The sequence below is a fragment of the Mustela erminea genome, chromosome 17 (assembly GCF_009829155.1).
Source record: "Mustela erminea isolate mMusErm1 chromosome 17, mMusErm1.Pri, whole genome shotgun sequence".
In the NCBI taxonomy this organism is placed as follows: Eukaryota; Metazoa; Chordata; class Mammalia; order Carnivora; family Mustelidae; genus Mustela; species Mustela erminea.
In genome coordinates this window covers 49,994,548-50,013,787 of record NC_045630.1, presented here as the reverse complement: position 1 = coordinate 50,013,787, position 19,240 = coordinate 49,994,548, and the positions used below count along the sequence as shown (strand labels likewise).

The following is a 19,240-nucleotide window of genomic DNA, read 5'->3' as shown; positions in this document are numbered from 1 at the left end:
TAGCTTGTTGCTGTTTTTTGGCAGTTGCAGCTCAAGCTATGTTCATTTTGTACAAGTGTTTTATGGACATATGTATTCATTTCCACTGAGTAAATACCTAGGAGAGGAGTGATTGAATTGTGTACTGTTCTAGATCTGCCTTTTAAAGAAATTATCAAACTTTTCAGAGTGATTGTACCATTTCACTTTTCTACCATTCCTACATAAGAGTTCTAGTTTCTTCACAGCCTTGCAAACACTTGGGGTGGTCAGGCTTTTTAATTTTAGCTGTGCTTATAGGTATAGGATGGTATCTCATTGTGATTCTATCTTGCACTTACCTCATGATTTCTTGCACTTACCTCATGATACTGTGAGTATCTTGTGTGCTTTTTGCTGTCTTACATCATGTTTGGTGAAGTGTGTTCACATTTTGTCCATTTTTTCTTACTGGATTATTTTCTTATTACTGAGTTTTGAAAATTTGTTGTATGTTTTGGTTAAAAATCCTTTTTCAGACATGGGCTTTGCAGGTATTTCTCCCAGTCTGTGACTTGTCTTTACATTCTCCTAGCTCCCTTTTGAAAAGGAGCTTGTTTTGTTTTAATTTTTATAACATCTCATTTATCAACATGTTCTTTTTTGAATTGCGTTTGGTGTTATATCTAAGTTATCTTTGCCTGAACAAAGCCAACAAAGATTGTCTCCTATTCCTTTGTAGAAAGTTTTTTAGTTCTAGGTTTTATGTATAAGTCTGGAATCTATGTTAATATTTTGTTTGGGTTATACAGCATGGATCAAAATCTTTATTTTTTATGATCTAGATCAGTTTAGGGTATGTGGATAACCCACTTATTTCAGCACTATTGGTTTCCGTTGAGTTGTCTTTGCACTTTCATAAAAAATCAGTTGTTAATGTGTAGGTCTGTTTCTGGACCCATTCTGGGCTGTTGATCTAGTAGTCTTTTTGTCTATCCCAAACCATTTTAATTTAAGTTTTGAAATCAGATGGTGTTAGCTTTCCAACTTTGTACTTCTGTTTCAAGGATGTTTTTCTCTGTTTTAGGTTCTTTACATTTTCACATGAGTTTTGGAATTAACATGTCATTTCCTATAAAAAAGCTCACTGGGATTTTGACTGGGGTTAAATTGAATCAGTAGACCGGTTTGGGGAGAATTGACATCTTAAAAATATTATGTCTTCTGACTATGAATAAGATGTATTTATTTCCCTGTCTATTAATGGAAAGATATTTAGATCTTCTGTAATTTAACATTTCATAGTTTTCAGTGTGTAGGCCTTATATATCTTTTTGTTGTATTTGTTGTATTTCATACTTTTTGATACTATTATAAGTGATAGTTTAAAAAAATATTCCAATTCTTGATTTATTGCTAGTATGGAGGTACAATAGATTTATATCCTGCAATCATGTTAAATTCATTGATTAGTTCTTGTAATTTTTTTTTGTAGCTGTCTTTATCTTTTCTACATAGATAATTATGTTGTGTACACATAAAATAAATTTTTTCTCTTTTTTCCCTCTTTTTTTCTTTCTAAACTGGATTCTTTTTATTTCTTTCCTTACTGCACTGGCTAGACTTGCTGAATCCCCACTAATCCAATGTTGAAGAAGCAGTGAGATCAGACATTCTTGTTTTGTTCCTCATTTTAGGGGAAAGCATTCTTTCACCATTAAGCATGTCAGCTTAGGGTTTTTTTTTGTTAGATACCCTTCAGTAGGTTGAGGAAATATCTTTTTCCTTGTTTGCTGAGAGTTTATCAGAAAGGAATGTTGCTCTTGTCACTTTTTTTCTGATTCTACTGAGATAATGGTATAGTTTTCTTGTTGATAATGATGAATTAAATTAATTTTTTGATTGCATTTCATGGATAAACACTACTTCATTATTTTATTAGTTATCTTGCCTCATAACAAATTTTTTAAAAATTTATTTCTTTTCAGCATAACAGAATTCATTGTTTATGCACCACACCCAGTGCTCCATGCAATACGTGCCCTCCATAATACCCACCACCTGGCTCCCCCAACTTCCCATCCCCCGCCCCTTCAAAACCCTCAAATTGTTTTTCAGAGTCCATAGTCTCTCATGGTTCATCTCCCTTTCCAATTTCCCTCAACTCCCTTCTCCTCTCCATCTCCCTGTGTCCTCCATATTACTTATTATGCTCCACAAATAAGTGAAACCATATGATAATTGACTCTCTCTGCTTGACTTATTTCACTGAGCATAATCTCTTCCAGTCCCGTCCATGTTGATACAAAAGTTGGGTATTCATCCTTTCTGATGGAGGCATAATACTCCGTAGTGTATTTGGACCACATCTTCCTTATCCATTCATCTGTTGAAGTTGCCACATAGCAAATTAACCTGAAACATACTCGCTTAAAATACACATATTTATTATCTCACGGTTTCTGTGGGTCAGGAGTCTTGGGATGATTTGCGTATCTTCTTTGCTTTAGGACCTCTCACAGTGTTGCAGTTCAGTTGTAGGCTTGGTGGGAGAAGGATCTGCTTATAAGCTCACCCATGTGGTTGTTGGTAGAATTTAGTTCTTGACAGCTTGTTAGACTAATACAATAGTTCCTCAGGTGTTATCTAGAGGACTCTCTTGGTCCTTTGCTGCCACATTTGGTCTCTCCATGGATTATTTCACAGAAATAATCTTGAAATAATCTCATCAAAGTGAGCAAGCAAGAGTGCCAAGAGAGCTGTGAAGCAAGATAGAGATTTCTTTCTTTTTTAAAAAAATATTTTATGTATTTATTTGACATAGAGAGAGAGAGGGAGAGAGGGAACACAAAGGGGGAGTGGGAGAGGGAGGAGCAGGCTTCCCACCAAGCAGGGAGCTTGATGTGGGATTTGATCTCAGGACCCTCGGATCATGACCTGAGCCGAAGGGAGATGCTTAACGGCTGAGCCACCCAGGCGCCCGAAATTATTTTCTTATAGCCAAATCTTCAGAGCGACACCCTATCATTTGTACATCATTCTATTTGTTAGAAGCAAGTTACAAGCAAGATTTAGCCTCCCCACTCCCACAGGAACTGGATTATACATGGGCGTGAATGCCAAGAGGTGGATATTGTTAATTATTTCAGTGGCTGCCTACCACAATCATACTGTATTGTTGAATTAGAGTTTTTAAAATTTATACAGAATTTTGTACCCATGTTATTGAGGTCTGTCGTTTCTTTATAATGTCTTTGTGTTGTTTCCTATCAAGATAATTCTGGTCTCAGAATAAGTTGGAAAATACTTCCTTTTCTTCATTTTCTGGAGAAGTTTGTTTGGAATTGGTATTTCCTCCTGCATTTGGGAAAATTTGATGAAGCTATAAAACTATAGTTTTACTTATTTTCATGTATTTCAGGTAAAGTTTTTAACTGCATATTCAACTTGTTTAATAGTAATAGGTCTATTCTGGTTCTCTCTCTTTGAATGGTTCTTTGAAGGAAGTTGCCCATTTCATCTACATTGTCAAATTTATTTGCATAATGTTGTTCATGTCCTTTTAAGATGTCTATAATCTGTAGCAATGACCCCTTTTTCATTCTTTGATATTAGTTAGCAGTTGATGTTTTCTGTTAATTTCCTTATTGCCTGGCCAAAATTGACCAGTTTTATTGATTTTCTCAAAGAACCAGATTGGGGTTTTCTCTTCAGTTTTTGTTTTTGTTTTTGTTTTGTTTTTTCCTTTTTCTTTTTGACGCTTCAATTTCTGCTCTGATGATAACTTCTTCTACTTAATCTGGATTAATATGCTGTCTTTTTTTATGGTTTCTTAGAGGGAAATTAAAGATCTCAGCTTTCATTCTAAGAACTACTTAATGACATCTCATATTGCTATGTTGTGTTTTCATTTTCATTCAGTTCAAAATTACTGTCTAATTTTCCTTTTGATCTCTTCTTTTACTCATGGATTATGTTCAGTTGAGTTATTTAATGTCCAGGCATTTAGGATTTTCTAGAGATTTTTGTTACTGATTGCCAGTGTGTTCCAAAGTATGGTTGTGTATTATATGACTTTGAATCCTTTGATAAGTATTGAAACTTGGTTTTTGGCCCCAAATAAGGTCTGTTCTGTAGGCACTTGAATGTGTATTCTGCTGTTACTTTGGATTGTCTTAGTATAGTCAACATGGTTGATAGTGTCAGTAGAGTCTTCTATATCCTTACTTGTTTTTTGTCTTGTCTTATTGATTATTGGGATGGAATTACTGAAATCTCTGGCTCTGGATTTGTCTATTTTTCTTTGCATTTCTATCAGATTTTGTTCTCTTACTTTGAATCTCTGTTATTAGGTGTAAATGTTTAAGGTTATGTTGTCATGATGAGTGGATCTTATTATCATTATGGAATGATCTTTACCTCTGGCAGTATTCTTTGTTAAAAAAAAATCTACTTTTTCTTGTATTGACCTAGACACTCCTCTAGCTTTCTTTTGGCTTATGTTACCATAGTATATGTTTTTATCCTTTTACTTTAAAAAACAAAATACGGTAAAAAACACAGATAACATTTATCATTGTAGTATTTTAAATGTGTGGTTCATAGCCCTAAGCTCTTTCATATGGTGTAACTGAAAACGGGAATCCTTTTACTTTTAATCTATGTGGTCTTTATAGTTTAAGTCCTTTAATTGTATGTGTGGATCTTTTATACTTAATGTGATTATTGATATGGTTAGTTTTAGTCCATTTTGCTTTTTTTTTTTTTAGATTTTATTTATTTATTTCACAGAGACAGCGAGACAGGGGATACAAGCGGGGGAGCGGGAGAAGGAGAAGCAGGGAACAGGCTTCCCGCTGAGCGGGGAGCCCGATGCAGGGCTGGATCCCAGGATCCTGGCAGACACTTAACGATTGAGCCACCCAGGCACTCCTTGCTTATTGTTTTTTATTTGTCTTTTCTTTGTCCTGTTTTTGGGCTTTGTATTTGGAATAAGCAAATATTAGTTAGAATTCTGTTTTTTCTTATTGGCTTATTGGTTATAACTGTCTTGTTATTAAGGCTTTAGTGCTTTTAGTATGCATGGTTTGTAGCATCACAGTCTATCCAGAAGTGTTATACTCACTACTTCATGTATAGTATGGGAACCTTAAAATGGTATACTTATACTGTGTTGTAAGCACCAATATGCATTGTTCTTTAAAGTGTTATCCTTTAGGGCGCCTGGGTGGCTCAGTGGGTTAAAGCCTCTGCCTTCGGCTCAGGTCATGATCCCAGGATCCTGGGATCGAGGCCTACATTGGGCTCTCCGCTCCTTGGGGAGCCTCCTTTCTCCTTTGTCTCTGCCTGCCTCTCTGCCTACTTGTGATCTCTGTCTGTCAAAAATAAAATAATAAAAAATCTTAAAAAAAAAATAAAGTGTTATCCTTTAAAGAGCTTTAAATAAGAAAAAAATCTTTTTTTTTTTTTTTTAATTTTATTTATTTATTTGAGAGAGAGATCACAAGTAGTAGGCAGAGAGGCAGGCGGGACGGCGGGGGTGGGGGGGGTAGGGAGCAGGCCCCCCTGCTGAGCAGAGAGCCCTATGCGGGGCTCAATCCCAGGACCCTGAGACCACGACCTGGGCCAAGGCAGAGGCTTAACCTACTGAGCCACCCAGGCACCCCAAGAAAAAATCTTATGTATTCAGATACCATTTCCATTGTTCATTTCTTTGTTCAGATCTATTTACCTAATTTTTTCCCTGTTCCTGAAGGATTTCTTTTTTCTTTTTTTTTTTTTTTTAAGATTTTATTTGTTAGAGAGAAAGAGAGCACGCACAGGCAGACAGAGTGGAAGGCAGAGGCAGAGGGAGAAGCAGGCTCCCCGCCGAGCAAGGAGCCCGATGTGGGACTTGATCACAGTATGCTGGGATCATGACCCGAGCCGAAGGCAGCCACTCAACCAACTGAGCCACCCAGGCGTCCCTCCTGAAGGATTTCTTTTAACATTTCTTTTTGTGCAAACCTGCTGGTGATTAATTCTTTGAACTTTTGTGGCCTTTATTTTGCCTTTTTTTAAAAAGGAATTTTTACTAGATATTAAATTTTAAGTTCCTTTTTTTTTTTTTTTTAAAGATTTTATTTATTTGAGAGAAATAGAGAGAAAGTGAGCATGATTGGGGGGAGGGGAGAGAGAGCAAGAGAAGCATGCTCACTGCTGAGCAAGGAGCCCAACCTGGGCCCCAATCCCAGGACCCTGGATTCATGTTCTTTCCTAAAGGCAGATGCTTAACCAGCTAAGCCACCTAGGTGCCTCTTAAGTTACATCTTTTTAAGTACAGGTCTTCCTTTTTAAAATTTTTTTTAATTTTTAAAGATTTTATTTTTTTGTCAGAGAGAGAGCATAAGCACAGGGGCATCGGCAGGCAGAGCAGGCAGAGGAAGAAGCAGGCTCCTGCTGAACAAGAAGCCTGATGTGGGACTTGATCCTAGGACCCTGAGATCATGACCTGAGCCGAAGGCAGACATTTAACCTGCTGAGCTGCCCAGGCATCCCAAGTACAGGTCTTCTTTGACTTAAGATGAGTTACATCCTGATAAACCCATCCTAAATTGAATATATTGTAAACCAAAAATGCACTTAATATACCTAACCTTCTAAACATCATAACTTAGCCTAGGCTACTTTAAATATGCTTAGAATGTTTTCATTAGCCTATAGTTGGGCAAAGTTATCTAACACAAAGCCTCTTTTGTAATAAAGTATTGAATATCTCATGTAATATATTGACTGTCATATCAAAAATGTAACACAGAATGGTTGTATGGGTACAGAATTATTTTAAGTGTATTAATTATTTATTCTGGTGATTGCGTGACTCACTGAGGGCTGTAGCTTGCTGTCACTGCCAGGCATAATGAGAGAGCATTGTACTACATACCACTAGCCTTAGAAAAGATCACAATTTCAGGTATGGTTTCTTTGGAGTGCATATCACTTTCATACCATTATAAAGTTGAAAAATTATAAATCAAACCATTGTAAGTCAGGACCATCTGTACTTATTAAATGTTATACTTTCTTAATTTCTCAATTGCATTGTTGCTGGGAAGTCTGCTGTCATCATTTTCTTAAGTTTTTAAATTTTTTTATGGAATGTATCCTTTTTTTCTCTCTGGGTACTTTAAAAGTTTTCTCTATTACAGGTTTTGAGCTGTTTATCACATAACTTGGCCTTTTCTTCATGGTTCTTATGTTTGAAGTCCATTGAGCTTTTGGAGGGAATTTTTGTATTCATAATTTGTATTGAATTCAGAAAGTTTTTGGCCTTGTTTCTTAAAATATTTGGGTTCTTTTTTTTCTATTCACAGGATAGTTTCTGTAGTTGTGTCATTCACTAATATTTTTTTCTTTAATTATATCTGTGATGTATTTATAGTCTCCATCATGATACTTTTTTTATCTCTGCAGGTTCGTTAAATACATAGTCCATATCTCATTTAATTTGTTGAGTATATGGAATAGAGTTACAATAATTATTTTAATGTCTTTGTTTGCTAATCTTGTATCTGTGTCAATTTATAATTGATTTTGATTTTGATTTTTCCTCATTCCAGCTTATCTTTTTCTGCTTCTTTACATGCTTTGTGATCTTTGGATAATAGACATTTTGCATTTTACCATATTGAGTGCTAGGTATTTTTGTATTTTACAAAACTGTTTTGGGATATAGTTAAATCACTTGGAAACAGTTTGTTCCTTTTATGTCTTGATTTAAGATTTGTTATTTGAGCTGGGTTCAGTTAGGTTAGGGTAATTATTCCCCACCATTGCTTACAGAAAACCATTCTGAGTACTCTACCTCATGCCCAGTCGATGTGAGGTTTTCAGTTTGGCTAGTAGGAACGAGAACTTTTCCTTGCCCACTGTGAGCTCTGGACATTGTTCCCCTCTAATCCTGTTGGATGGTTTCTATACCCAACTTTTGTTTTCTCATAGTCCTGTGCTAATCAGTATTCTCCCAGAATACTTGATGGGCATCTTCATTGCAGCTCTTTCTTCTCAGGTACTTAGGCCTATGAATTCCAGCCACCTTGGTTTTGCTGGACTCTCAGCACCATTTCTCAAATCAGGTAATCTACTCAGTTTTGCCTCGATTCTCCTCCCTTTGCCATTTTGAAAACTTAAAAGGCGGCAAACTGCAGCATTTATAGGGCTCACTTCATCTTGTTTCTGTTTGTCAGAGATCATAGTCGTTCATAGCTTGATACCAGGTATTTCGTAAGCTACTCTTTTATGTATTTTGGCTGGCTCTTTGGAAGCAGGAGAGGTTAATCCAATCCTTGCTACTTCATTTTTTAGCTGGAAGTAAAACTCCCAATGATTTGAAGGTCCAGTTCACATTTGACTATGATTTAGAGAAGTATTTTAGTTCAATTTAAGTTATGCCTGTTTGCTTTAGAGTTTAAGGAGAAATGGCATAGCATTATATAAAAATGAGTCAAATACTAGATGTATATTGAGCACTGCTATAAAGTTCCTTCATACCTTATATAAATAAACTAGTATACTATATAATATTACCATATTTAAACCTGCAGGGATTTCCTGTCCTTTTTCCAGATGTTGTTTAAACATATTTCAAGATTGTCACCTTGTGATTAAAGTAATAATTTTGTCAACTCTTAAGGTACCCAAACCCTTTTTATTTTTATTTTTAAAATATTTTATTTATTTGAGAAGAATGGTCAGAGAGAGAGGTAGAGGGAGAGGGAAAAGCAGACTCCCTGCTGAGCAGGGAGCCCAACATGGGGCTCAACTGAAGGACCCTAGGATCATGACCTGAGCTGAAGGCAGATGCTTAACTGACTGAGCCACCTGGGTGCCCCTTCCCAAACCCTTTTTAACTCTTTTCACATTTTGTGAAAAACAACACTAAACTTACCTTAATGAAGTTTATATTATGTGTTAAGTCTTTTTTTTATAGTTCTCAAAGTATACTCCATGTTTGCTATTTTGCCTGTTATTTGAAAATCAGGTAAAGAAAAGAAAAAGAAAACTGCAAAATATGGTTTTATCTTACAGATAGTAAAAGGAATATATGTTGATATGGCATATAAAAGCCTCCTTCACGTATAAAATGGGTATGTTACATGCATTATGAAGGTGTGACACCTTGAAATAAAATTTCAAGGAAAAGCTAAGCTTTGAATTCTTTACAGAATGAGTTTTTCCACACGCAACCCCCCTAGGTGGGGTGTGTTTTTGTGTGTTTGTATGTACAGTTTGTGTGGATAGAGAGGCATTGGTAAATAAAAGTCTGAGAAAACGTTAAGGAAAGCAGCTGTATTAATGGATTCTGCCTTTGGGGAAGGGGGCAGATAAACACAAGTGCAGGGATTTTTGTTGCATTGATCCTGCTAAGAAGTTACTGATTTGCTTATAGAGTAATATTTCTACCTGGACTCTTGATCTTACATGATTATTAAATATCAAGTTATTTAAGTTTTAGATAAGAAAATCTTAATTATTGCCACTTAAGGTTATTTTTACCAAGAACTTACAAGTGTAACAAAATACGTTTATAATGTGCTTGAGATCTTTGCTATAAAAATTTTAAAAAAGGAAATTGCTTTCAGGTCTTTGTCTGAAGCTATGTCAGTGGAAAAAATTGCTGCAATCAAAGCCAAAATTATGGCTAAGAAAAGATCTACTATCAAGACTGACTTAGATGATGACATAACTGCCCTTAAACAGAGAAGTTTCGTGGATGCTGAGGTAGATGTGACACGAGACATTGTCAGCAGAGAGAGAGTATGGAGGACACGAACAACTATCTTACAGAGCACAGGAAAGGTAATTAAAGTTTTTCACTCCTTCATTAGAGTATGTATAACTTGTCTGTGAGTGGTTATAGAATTGGCTGAAGTTTGCTATTACTAGCAATTTTCAAGTTTTATCTCCAGAAGATCAGTAATAATGTAGATTTCTAAGTGGCTGTATTTACCATTTAGTGGTTGTTGGTCACCAAAGAAACTGATGAAAATGTCTGAATCACAGTGCAAACCTCTTGATTTGCACCTCATTTGTAAATCCAGTGAATAGCCCAGTTTTCTTGTTGATGAGATTTTTGCTTCAACCTAATGAGGAGGGAATGTTGATGGCCAGCTATGTGGTTATTAATATTGTTATTCATTTTTTTCCCCACAAAGTAGGAGCTTATGAAAATCAGCATTTATTTATGTATTTTATACATTATATTCTGTTGTGTGGATGTAGCAATATTTATTTATTCTTTATTAATGGCATTGGGTGGTTTATTTGTTTTTATAGTTACAAGATTGTGGAATTTTTTTCCTCTCCCTTTTCCTCCTTTCCTTCCTCTCTGACTCCTTCCCTCTCTATTCACAATTACAAGTAATGCATTAAAAAAATCCTTATACATGTACCTTTGTGCATTTATGTGCATACAACCAAAGGATTAATTCCTAAAAGCAAATTTCGGGTTAAAGATGTACACTTTAAATTTTGAAAGACTAAAAATTTGGAAGATTCTGGATATTTGGTATCCTAATGCGTCTCCAGAAGATTGCTTAGATTCTCTTTCACTGGCACATATTCATCTGTCTTTCCCTCACCTCGCAATTTTCTCTGAAAGAGTGTTGAAGTATGTGAGGTTACCAATGAAAGTGAACTTAAACTTTGGTCAAGACAGACTGGTTTTATTTGTAGATCTGGATTCTGGTCTTAAATTTACTATGCCATGTTAGTAGGATTCAGGTTACTTGAAAAGAGTAATATGAGGGAAATAACTTTCTTTCTTTTGTACTTTGTCCTATTTTACAAAGTACTTGAGGTTAAGTTTAGGAATTATTCCTCAGAGCTAAGAACTAGAGAAATCTGAGGATATAAACTTCAGTTTTTGTATTTACAGTAAAGTGATCTGTTGATACTCATTTTCACTGCATAATATGGCTAATAGTTGAATATTACAACCTGCTAATGTTCTACCAGTGTTCATTGTAATAGCCCCCAAATTTGAATCTTACAGTAAAGGAATAAAACATACCTTCTTTGCTCCATCTTACTTTTAGACCAAACATTAAATTTTAAAAATCTGAGATGAACAATTTTCTTTGAGCTCTAGGTGGCAGGGTTTTACCATCATTTTAAAACTTGGTGCTCTAATTTAAGTTAGTGTTGTTGCTATCACAGTATAATTTAAGAAATAAATTATAGTTTAAGAACTGTTTGGTAGCTGTTTGGTTTACTTCTGTGAGCATTAACATTTTTAAAAACCAGAAACAACTGTTTTGACTGATAGTCTTTCTGTATATGGCTTTCATCTCCTGAACACTAAAAATTCTTTTAGGTACTCAGTCCTAATAGACCCTATGAGTTTAGATAGATCTTCATTATTACTGGGGATTAGGGCCTTCTCACCTTCTAAATTTCTGGAATAAAAAGTTGATGAGAAAAATAAGTATGTTCCTTTATAATTATATTATTATTGTAAGCAACCCAGTTTTATAAAGTCATTAAGAATATACTTATAAACTTAAATAAGGTAATGTTCCTTATTGAAAAGTTGATTTAAAAGAGATCATTAAAAGGAAGATTATAATCACCTGTAATTCTAGGACATAAAAATAGCTGATAACATGGATTCTTCTAGAGTTAGTGTCTCTTACACAATACTTTATTATTTTTAAAGTTTGGGATTTGATTTTCATACATTTTTAGTGATCTTCATAGTAGGATTAAGACTTTGTTTGCATTTCACTGTGTTGACTTCTGTCCTGCTGGTGCAAAAGCAGTGGTTGGTTAACTCCTGGTATTTTGCCATGAATCAAGTTTTTAAAAATACTTCCCAATTTGAAAATCTTTTAAAAGCATACAATAACTCCTAACAAAGAGTATTTTAAAACCTTCCACATCTCATATAAATTGTAGCAATCTGAGATTAACACTAGAGTTTATTATACCTAGAAGAAGATAGAATTGATTTCTTTAAAAATTAAGAAGCCTCTTGTGACAGCAAATCTCATTTTTACTTCAATAGCTTGTTTCCTAGCTGCATATTTGAATAGATGCAGAATATGAATACATTTATAGCCAATTAAACAGTTTAAGTAAAATAAAAATAAATGGGTAACAGTGTGTTTATCATATTTGGTTTGGGGAATCAATTTTTAGTGGTTACTACTACACCTCAGTGATGTAGTAGAGAAGAACTAAAGGAAGAAAAGTCTGAAATTATTTATTAAATAAACTTACTGCCTTGAATACTTAATTTTAAGTGGACTGATTAAGATCCATTTATATTTTAGAATTTTTCCAAGAATATTTTTGCAATTCTTCAGTCTGTGAAAGCTAGAGAAGAAGGGCGTGCGCCTGAGCAGCGACCGGCCCCAAATGCAGCACCTGTGGTATGTTTTACTGCTTATATATTATTTTTAATTAAAATGACTCTTGTTTTTCAGTATTGTAATTTTGAAAACATCTCATCTTAAAGTTCTTAAATCAGTACTTCTAAACCTTTTCTTGCTTCAGTATTCTTGAAATATGTGAAAATTTTTCCTGCCATTAAAGCTTACACAGTGAGATCTCTCCTCACAGAAGTTAGATTGGATATTATCAAAAAGACAGGAAGTAAGTGTTCGCAAATATATGGAGCAAAAGGAACCCTTGTGTACTTGTGGTGGGAATGTTAATTGGCGTAGCCACTAGGAAAAGCAGCATGGAGGTTGCTCAGAAAATTAAAGAAAGAACTGCTGTATGAACCAGCAGTTATCCTTCTGGGTATTTATTTGAAGAAAATGAAAACACTAACTTGAAAACGAACTTGAACATCTTAATGTTCACTGCAGCATTATTTACAGTAGTTAAGATATGGAAACAAGTGTCCATTGATGGATACATGGATAAAGAAATTGTGATATATACATACAATAGAATATTAGTCAGCCATAAAATATAATGTAATTTTGACCTTTTTTTTTTTTTTTAAGATTTTATTTATCTATTTGACAGAGAGAGAGCACAACTAGGCAGAGTGGCAGGTAGAGGGAGAAGGAGAAACAGGCTCTTTATTGAGCAGGGAACCTGATGCAGGGTCAATCCCAGGACCCTGGAATTATGACATGAGCCCAGGGCAGCCGGTTAACTGACTGAGCCACTCAGGCACCCCTAATTTTGACTTTTGTGACAACGTGGATGGACCTTGAGGGCATTATGCTAAGTGAGAGTTAGAAAAAGACAAATTACCTTGCTATCTCCTTTATATGTGGAACCTAAAAGCAAAGCAAACTTACAGATACAGAGTACAGATTGGTGGTTACTAGAGGTGGGGGTGGGTGAGAAATATGAGAAGTAGGTAAAGGGAGTCAGAAGATAAACCAACAACAACAGTAACAATTAAAAAAAAAAAAGGAAAAAAAAACCAAGCCACCAAAACAGGAAAAAAAAAAGTTACTTAAGCAATAGTTCTTAGAGATGTACTTGAATTAGAATCTGAAAGAGGTAAGTTAGGAAAAGCCCTCTGAGAAGTTGTGTAAAGTAAGTAACAGACCTGTTACTCATTGTTGCTTAGGAGAATCATTACCATTGTTAGAGATATGAATGTTACAGTCCATTTTGGAGCTTTTTCTGAAATCATTGGTATCTGTGACTTCCTGGTAAATGTGTTTCTCCTCATCTCATAGATCATTGGTTCTTTCATGGTACTTTAGTTTCAGCCATTTGGAGAGTTGACTGCCTCACTCATTTGAGGTGCCACTTAGGACCCCTCCAGAGTAAATTTCATGTATGACATATAGCCTATATTTAAACTCAAACGTGTCCTCCAGTTTTGTTGAAAATCCTTCCAGCTAGTTTCATAGGATCCAACAAAGGTAATAAATATAAATAAAATTGTTTTTATGTTATATAGTGTTCTTTTTAAAGTATATTAAAATTTGGAAGAGTGCTAATACACTCTTTGCAAGATCTAGTAGTTTTGCTTGTTCATAAAATCATTGGTATTTAATTAAGAGGTAGGGGACTTTTATTGGTATTTAGGTTAATACTTTGAGTTGACTTCCCAGCAAGGACTTAAGTAACTACTATTGTCAGTCAGTGTGCTGACACAAATACAAGAGATACCTGTCCTCTTTGAGCTTAAAGTCTAGTAGGACATAGAGATGAGTAAAAAAAAAAAAAAAGTAGCGAAACATATACTGTGATGGTGAAACATAGGGTGCTTATGATTATGAATTGGTTGATTTGAATAGCATTGGTAGGAAACTTATATCGGATCTTAAAACAGTTAAACCGTTATCCTTGTGATTGAATTTTTTCTGTATTTCTGTAATCATCAAGATACATAAAAATTTTGGGTGCCTGTGTGGCTCAGTGGGTTAAGCCTCTTGTGTGCGGCTCGGGTCATGATCTTAGGGTCCTGGGATCAAGGATTGCATCGGGCTCTCTGCTCAGCAGGCAGCCTGCTTCCCTGTGGAGCTCAGTCCCAGGACCCTGTGATCTTGATCTGAGCATAAGGTAGATGCTTAACTGACTGAGCCACCTGGGCACCCCAGGCTGAATTTAGGTAAAGTATTTGTGAATTAAGTTGACATCATTAGGTTGACAACTTATTCTAAGTATTTTAACAAGTAACATCTTTATTAGCTTCAGTCTTATCTTGTGCATTTATAGTGGTTTTATTGTCATAGTTGTCATATTTATTTAAGTATTACCAGTTTGGAGAGTAATTTTGTTAAAACACTCTAAAATATCAGTTCAGTAAGCTTTGAATTAAGTTTTTTATTGTTAAAAATAATTCATAATTGGGGATTTATTATTTCATGAAGAAGTTTAGGTAATAAGAATGAAATTATTAAGCACACCTATTTTATTTTTGCAGTTTTGTGTTTTGCCATGATACAAGTTTATTTGGAGTCCTTTGCTCTTTTCCCTTATGCAATAATTTTCTACCAGTAAATAATACCTTGAAAATAAATATCAAATGATTCTCCACTTTTCTCTTACTGCCTAGTGTAAGGAAAAAGCCTAGAAAATAATACACTTACTGTGGTTCTTCTTCTGAGTTTTAAGTAACAATTTAAAATATTAACATGTAACTCATAATTAATTTTTCTGTAGGATCCCACATTGCGTACCAAACAGCCTATCCCAGCTGCCTACAACAGATATGACCAGGAAAGATTCAAAGGAAAAGAAGGCAAGTTACTTAATTTTATATTCCCCTTACTGTGGTGGTGATGAATGTGAGAGGTGGTATAGCTTGATGTTTACTATGGGCAGGTGTTGGCAAACTTCTGCAGGCCAAGTCTGGCCCACCACATATTATAAATAAACTTTTGCTAGAATACAGTGGTATTCATTTATGTATTATCTGTGGTTCCTTGGTGCTGTGACAGCAGTGTTGAGTTGTGACAGAGATTGCGTGGCCTGCAGAGCCATCAAATACTATCTGGTCTTTTACAGAATAAATTTGCCAACCCTTGGGGTGCCTGGGTGGCTCAGTTAGTTAAGTGTCTGACTCTTGATTTCGTCTCAGGGCATGATCTCAGGGTTCTGAGATTGAGCCCCATGTTGGGCTCCACAATGGGTGTGAAGCCTGCTTGGTATTCTTCTTTCCCTCCCTCATCTCCCCCCACCCCCACCCATGCTTGATAGTGCTCTTTCTCTCTCTCTCTCTCTCAAAAAAAAAAAAGCCAACCCCTGGTTTTTAACTTCATGGATTCTGGATCCAGATTGCCTGTATCACAGTTACTTTTTGCGTGAATTTCAATAAATTAACTGCATTCTGTTTTAATTTCTTCGTTGTTTCATTGCAATACAATAGTAGTGGTAGTATCTATCTTTTAGTTTCATTGTGGGGATTAGACTAGTTAATGTGTCTAGAATAGTGACTGGTACATAATAAGCTATCTATAAATATTTCCCGTTATTTAGTATTCTGCTTCTCAGAAGTTCAGACTGGAGATTCTATATATCAAATCATGTTTCTGAAGTTGCACATGTATACATTAAGAAATTGGGAAGTATTGATTTTAGTAACTATGTGAGGGCTTATTTTGGGGTAGCCTACATGGTATACTGGCTAATGCAGTGGTGAACCATTTCCATGTTATTGTGGTGGTTAGTGAAGTGGTACTAATGTCATTGTAATTTCTCTTGGGATCTTCATTTACTTTGATTTGTGGGAAAAAATGAGGTAGAAGCAACTGGAAGTTTAACTTCTCCATTTAAATTTCATTAAAATTTCATATTGCTTCTGTACTTTGTGTGCTGACTTCATTTACTGGTTAAAGGCATGTCCTGTGAAGACATGCTGTAGAAATACAGTGGTTCATTCTTCTATTCACTGTAGTTTTTCTTGTGGAATGAATTATGTAAAGTAGGGTTTGGCAAATTACGATCCTCTGTGGGTCAAATCAGGCCATGCCCATTTATTTACATATTTTGTTCATCTTGCTTTTCCACTGATGTGTAAAATCAGCCGTTGTGATAGAGACATACAGCTTGCAATGTGTAAAATACTTAATATATTTGTACAGATATAATATGCCTTTACAGAAAGGCATTTTTAGACTCTGTCCTGGAACCTTTATCATTATTTGCAGCATTGCTTTTATACAAATTATATATCATATACTTATGATTGTAATTTTAAAACAGAACTTTTCATAATTTAAGACCTTCTTATGATACTAGAAGCTTTTAGTGCTACTGTGAACGAGTATTAGAAGTAAATAATTTAAGGTTATAAAGTACTTTATTCAGTCTAATTTTTGATATTCCCAAAATAACAAAACTTTAGAACACAATTGTAGAAATAGTCTTAACCAACTTCTACAAAAGGCCTCACTGGCATGTATTGAATATATTTTTGGGACTAGTATTGCTTTTAAGGTTTTTATCTTCATAGGCATGTAATTTAATTTTCTATGAATAGTACATTTGATGCTTTGTTACATTATTAAACTGTCAGATTATAACACAGATTATTACTTTAGTTTTGTTATTGATCACAGAATGCATAAAATCTAATAGCAAGTCCCCTTTCTTTGTAGAAACGGAAGGCTTCAAAATCGACACTATGGGCACCTATCATGGAATGACACTGAAATCTGTAACGGTAAGTCACTTTAACTGCAGAGGTTCTTTTGTTCCGGGCATTTTATGTGAGTAGCAGATGTTGAAGAAAGTCTTTGTTCTCCATTATTTTCTGTTTCAGACGTTTATCTTTAATGAATAATTGTGCTGATAATCTGTAGGTTGGTTGGTTGATTTGTGGATATCCTTCTTTTGGTTTAACTGAGTTGAGTGTGTTTAAATAAAAGCTGTTTTGGTTAACTTGCAAGTAGGGTGGGTGCTCCCTGGTTAGAGTATTTAATGCGAGGGAGTAGTTGCAAGGTCCGGTTTGGACTTATTTTCCATAGTCTCTTACGTTTTTTAAAATGTAATGCCTTGTGCTCTTTAAGAAAACAGATTGTAATGGTTGATGTAATATTTACAAAGTGCGTACTTAACCAGAACCAGGTACTTAGAGGACTGCACTTAAAAGCCTTTGGCTCACTTTTGGCAGACTTTCTTTTATATATATATTTTTAACACAATGAAAATGATTATTTCCGGATGTTCTCTTTAGGCTGTGTTTAACACAATTTTTATTTAGTCAGTGATAGATAGGACTTGGTAATGTAGAACAGGAATTCTATTAACCTTATTTTGATTATTTATATTACAGATTATTATTATACTTGAAAATACTGTGTATATGTATTAGAGTACCACTAAATTTTAAAGCTAATACCAGACTTACTTTGTCTTTGTTTACTAATCATCAGATCTTTGAGGACTCAGTATGACATGGAATCTTCATATATTTGATGTGATTTCTCAGAATTAAGATATATCTTGTGATGCCTTCCAGAGCAGATAGCAAATAAACGTGAAGGATCTGATATTAAAAGTTGACCTTTTTTTTTTTCTCCTGGACTTCAAATTGGAATTGAATATTAGATATTTTGCTAATATACTTGTTTTTTAAGTTGTCGTCAGATTTGTTTCTGTGTGACTGAAATTGTATGTGAGCTCATTAATTCATTTAACAAGTACTTACTGAGCACTTGTGTCAGACTCTTCTAATTGCTGGGATTATAGCTGTAAATAAGACAGACAAGGGTTCTGTAGAGAGAGTAGTCAGAGAGGCCTCTTTGAGTAGGTGACACTTGAGCACAGCAGACCTTGCAGAACCGCATTCGGTGAAAGATTGGTCATGATTGAGGCCCAGTAGAGCATAAATGAAGGCCAGTATCTCCAGTGTGTAGTGAATGAGGGGAAGGTGGTAAAAGATTAGACAGACTCATCTTATGAGATCTGCCTAGTTCTTCTGACTTCAAAATGTAGCTCATGGGTGTAAGATTAAATTTTTGGAAGATTCATTTATTGACATTTTCTTGGGAATATAACTTACCTACTGGCCATTCCCTAAGTGAATTATCATGGAACTGCATTTGTTATCCTTCGGTAACCATCAGGGGGACTTTTTTGTGGTTGTGGTCATTGTTTTAACTTTTGTCTCATCTGAAATGCCATGAAACTGGTTTCATTACTGAACTTCTGTGCAAATAGTAAGACCAGTGATAGTTTTCATAGTGATGCTTTTTACAGAACAGTTTTTCTAGAATCCAAGGACAGCTTCTTAATTAAACAGAGTGATACAGCTCTGCTTCCTCATTAGACTTTGCTTCTAAATATACTTAAAATAGAGGTGAGTTTAAGCAAATTTATGGCATTTGTTTTTACAGCAATAATCACATATAGACATTGTGTGGGAATGCAACAGAAAGACTAAAAATGGTCAAATTGTTGGTACTTCCCATATTTTAATACCCCGTTTGAATCTCTGTACTGTTTGTTGTTGGAGAATGCATGCAGAGGTTGACCTTGAAAGCTTTGAAGTTGTTCTGATAATTATTTCTTTTTATTTGAATCTCAAGCTTAAGCTTCCAATGTAATGTTTTTTCCTTGTCTTTTTTCTTTTGAAATTACTAGTTTCACCAACTTTGTCTTATTCTCGAAGGAGGATTTCTCTTGTGATATCCACCCAGACACACAAAAGCTGTTAAATGTATGTTAAAGGCTTTGTTGCACTGATGTGACTTCCTTTCTAGTTTACATATGAGCTCCTTTTAGGTACCACTGCTTTTCAGGGTTTTGACATGTGTAGGTGATCTGCATAGTTACTAAAATTGTACCAGTCTATATTAGGATTGGTCTGTATATCTTTTAA

At 35.0% G+C, this 19,240-nt stretch overlaps 1 protein-coding gene across 3 annotated transcripts in view; it reads left to right on the top strand.

Moving 5' to 3' along the window:
• The window catches only part of CDC73 (cell division cycle 73), a 117,123-nt gene that overhangs the window by 14,746 nt on the left and 83,137 nt on the right, over positions 1-19,240 (top strand). For all 3 annotated transcript variants that reach the window (XM_032317354.1, XM_032317356.1, XM_032317355.1), the window contains exons 7-10: positions 9,579-9,795; positions 12,270-12,368; positions 15,079-15,157; positions 17,016-17,080. In XM_032317354.1, the coding sequence (XP_032173245.1) occupies positions 9,579-9,795; positions 12,270-12,368; positions 15,079-15,157; positions 17,016-17,080 (460 nt within the window). The remainder of the gene's footprint in view (positions 1-9,578; positions 9,796-12,269; positions 12,369-15,078; positions 15,158-17,015; positions 17,081-19,240) is intronic.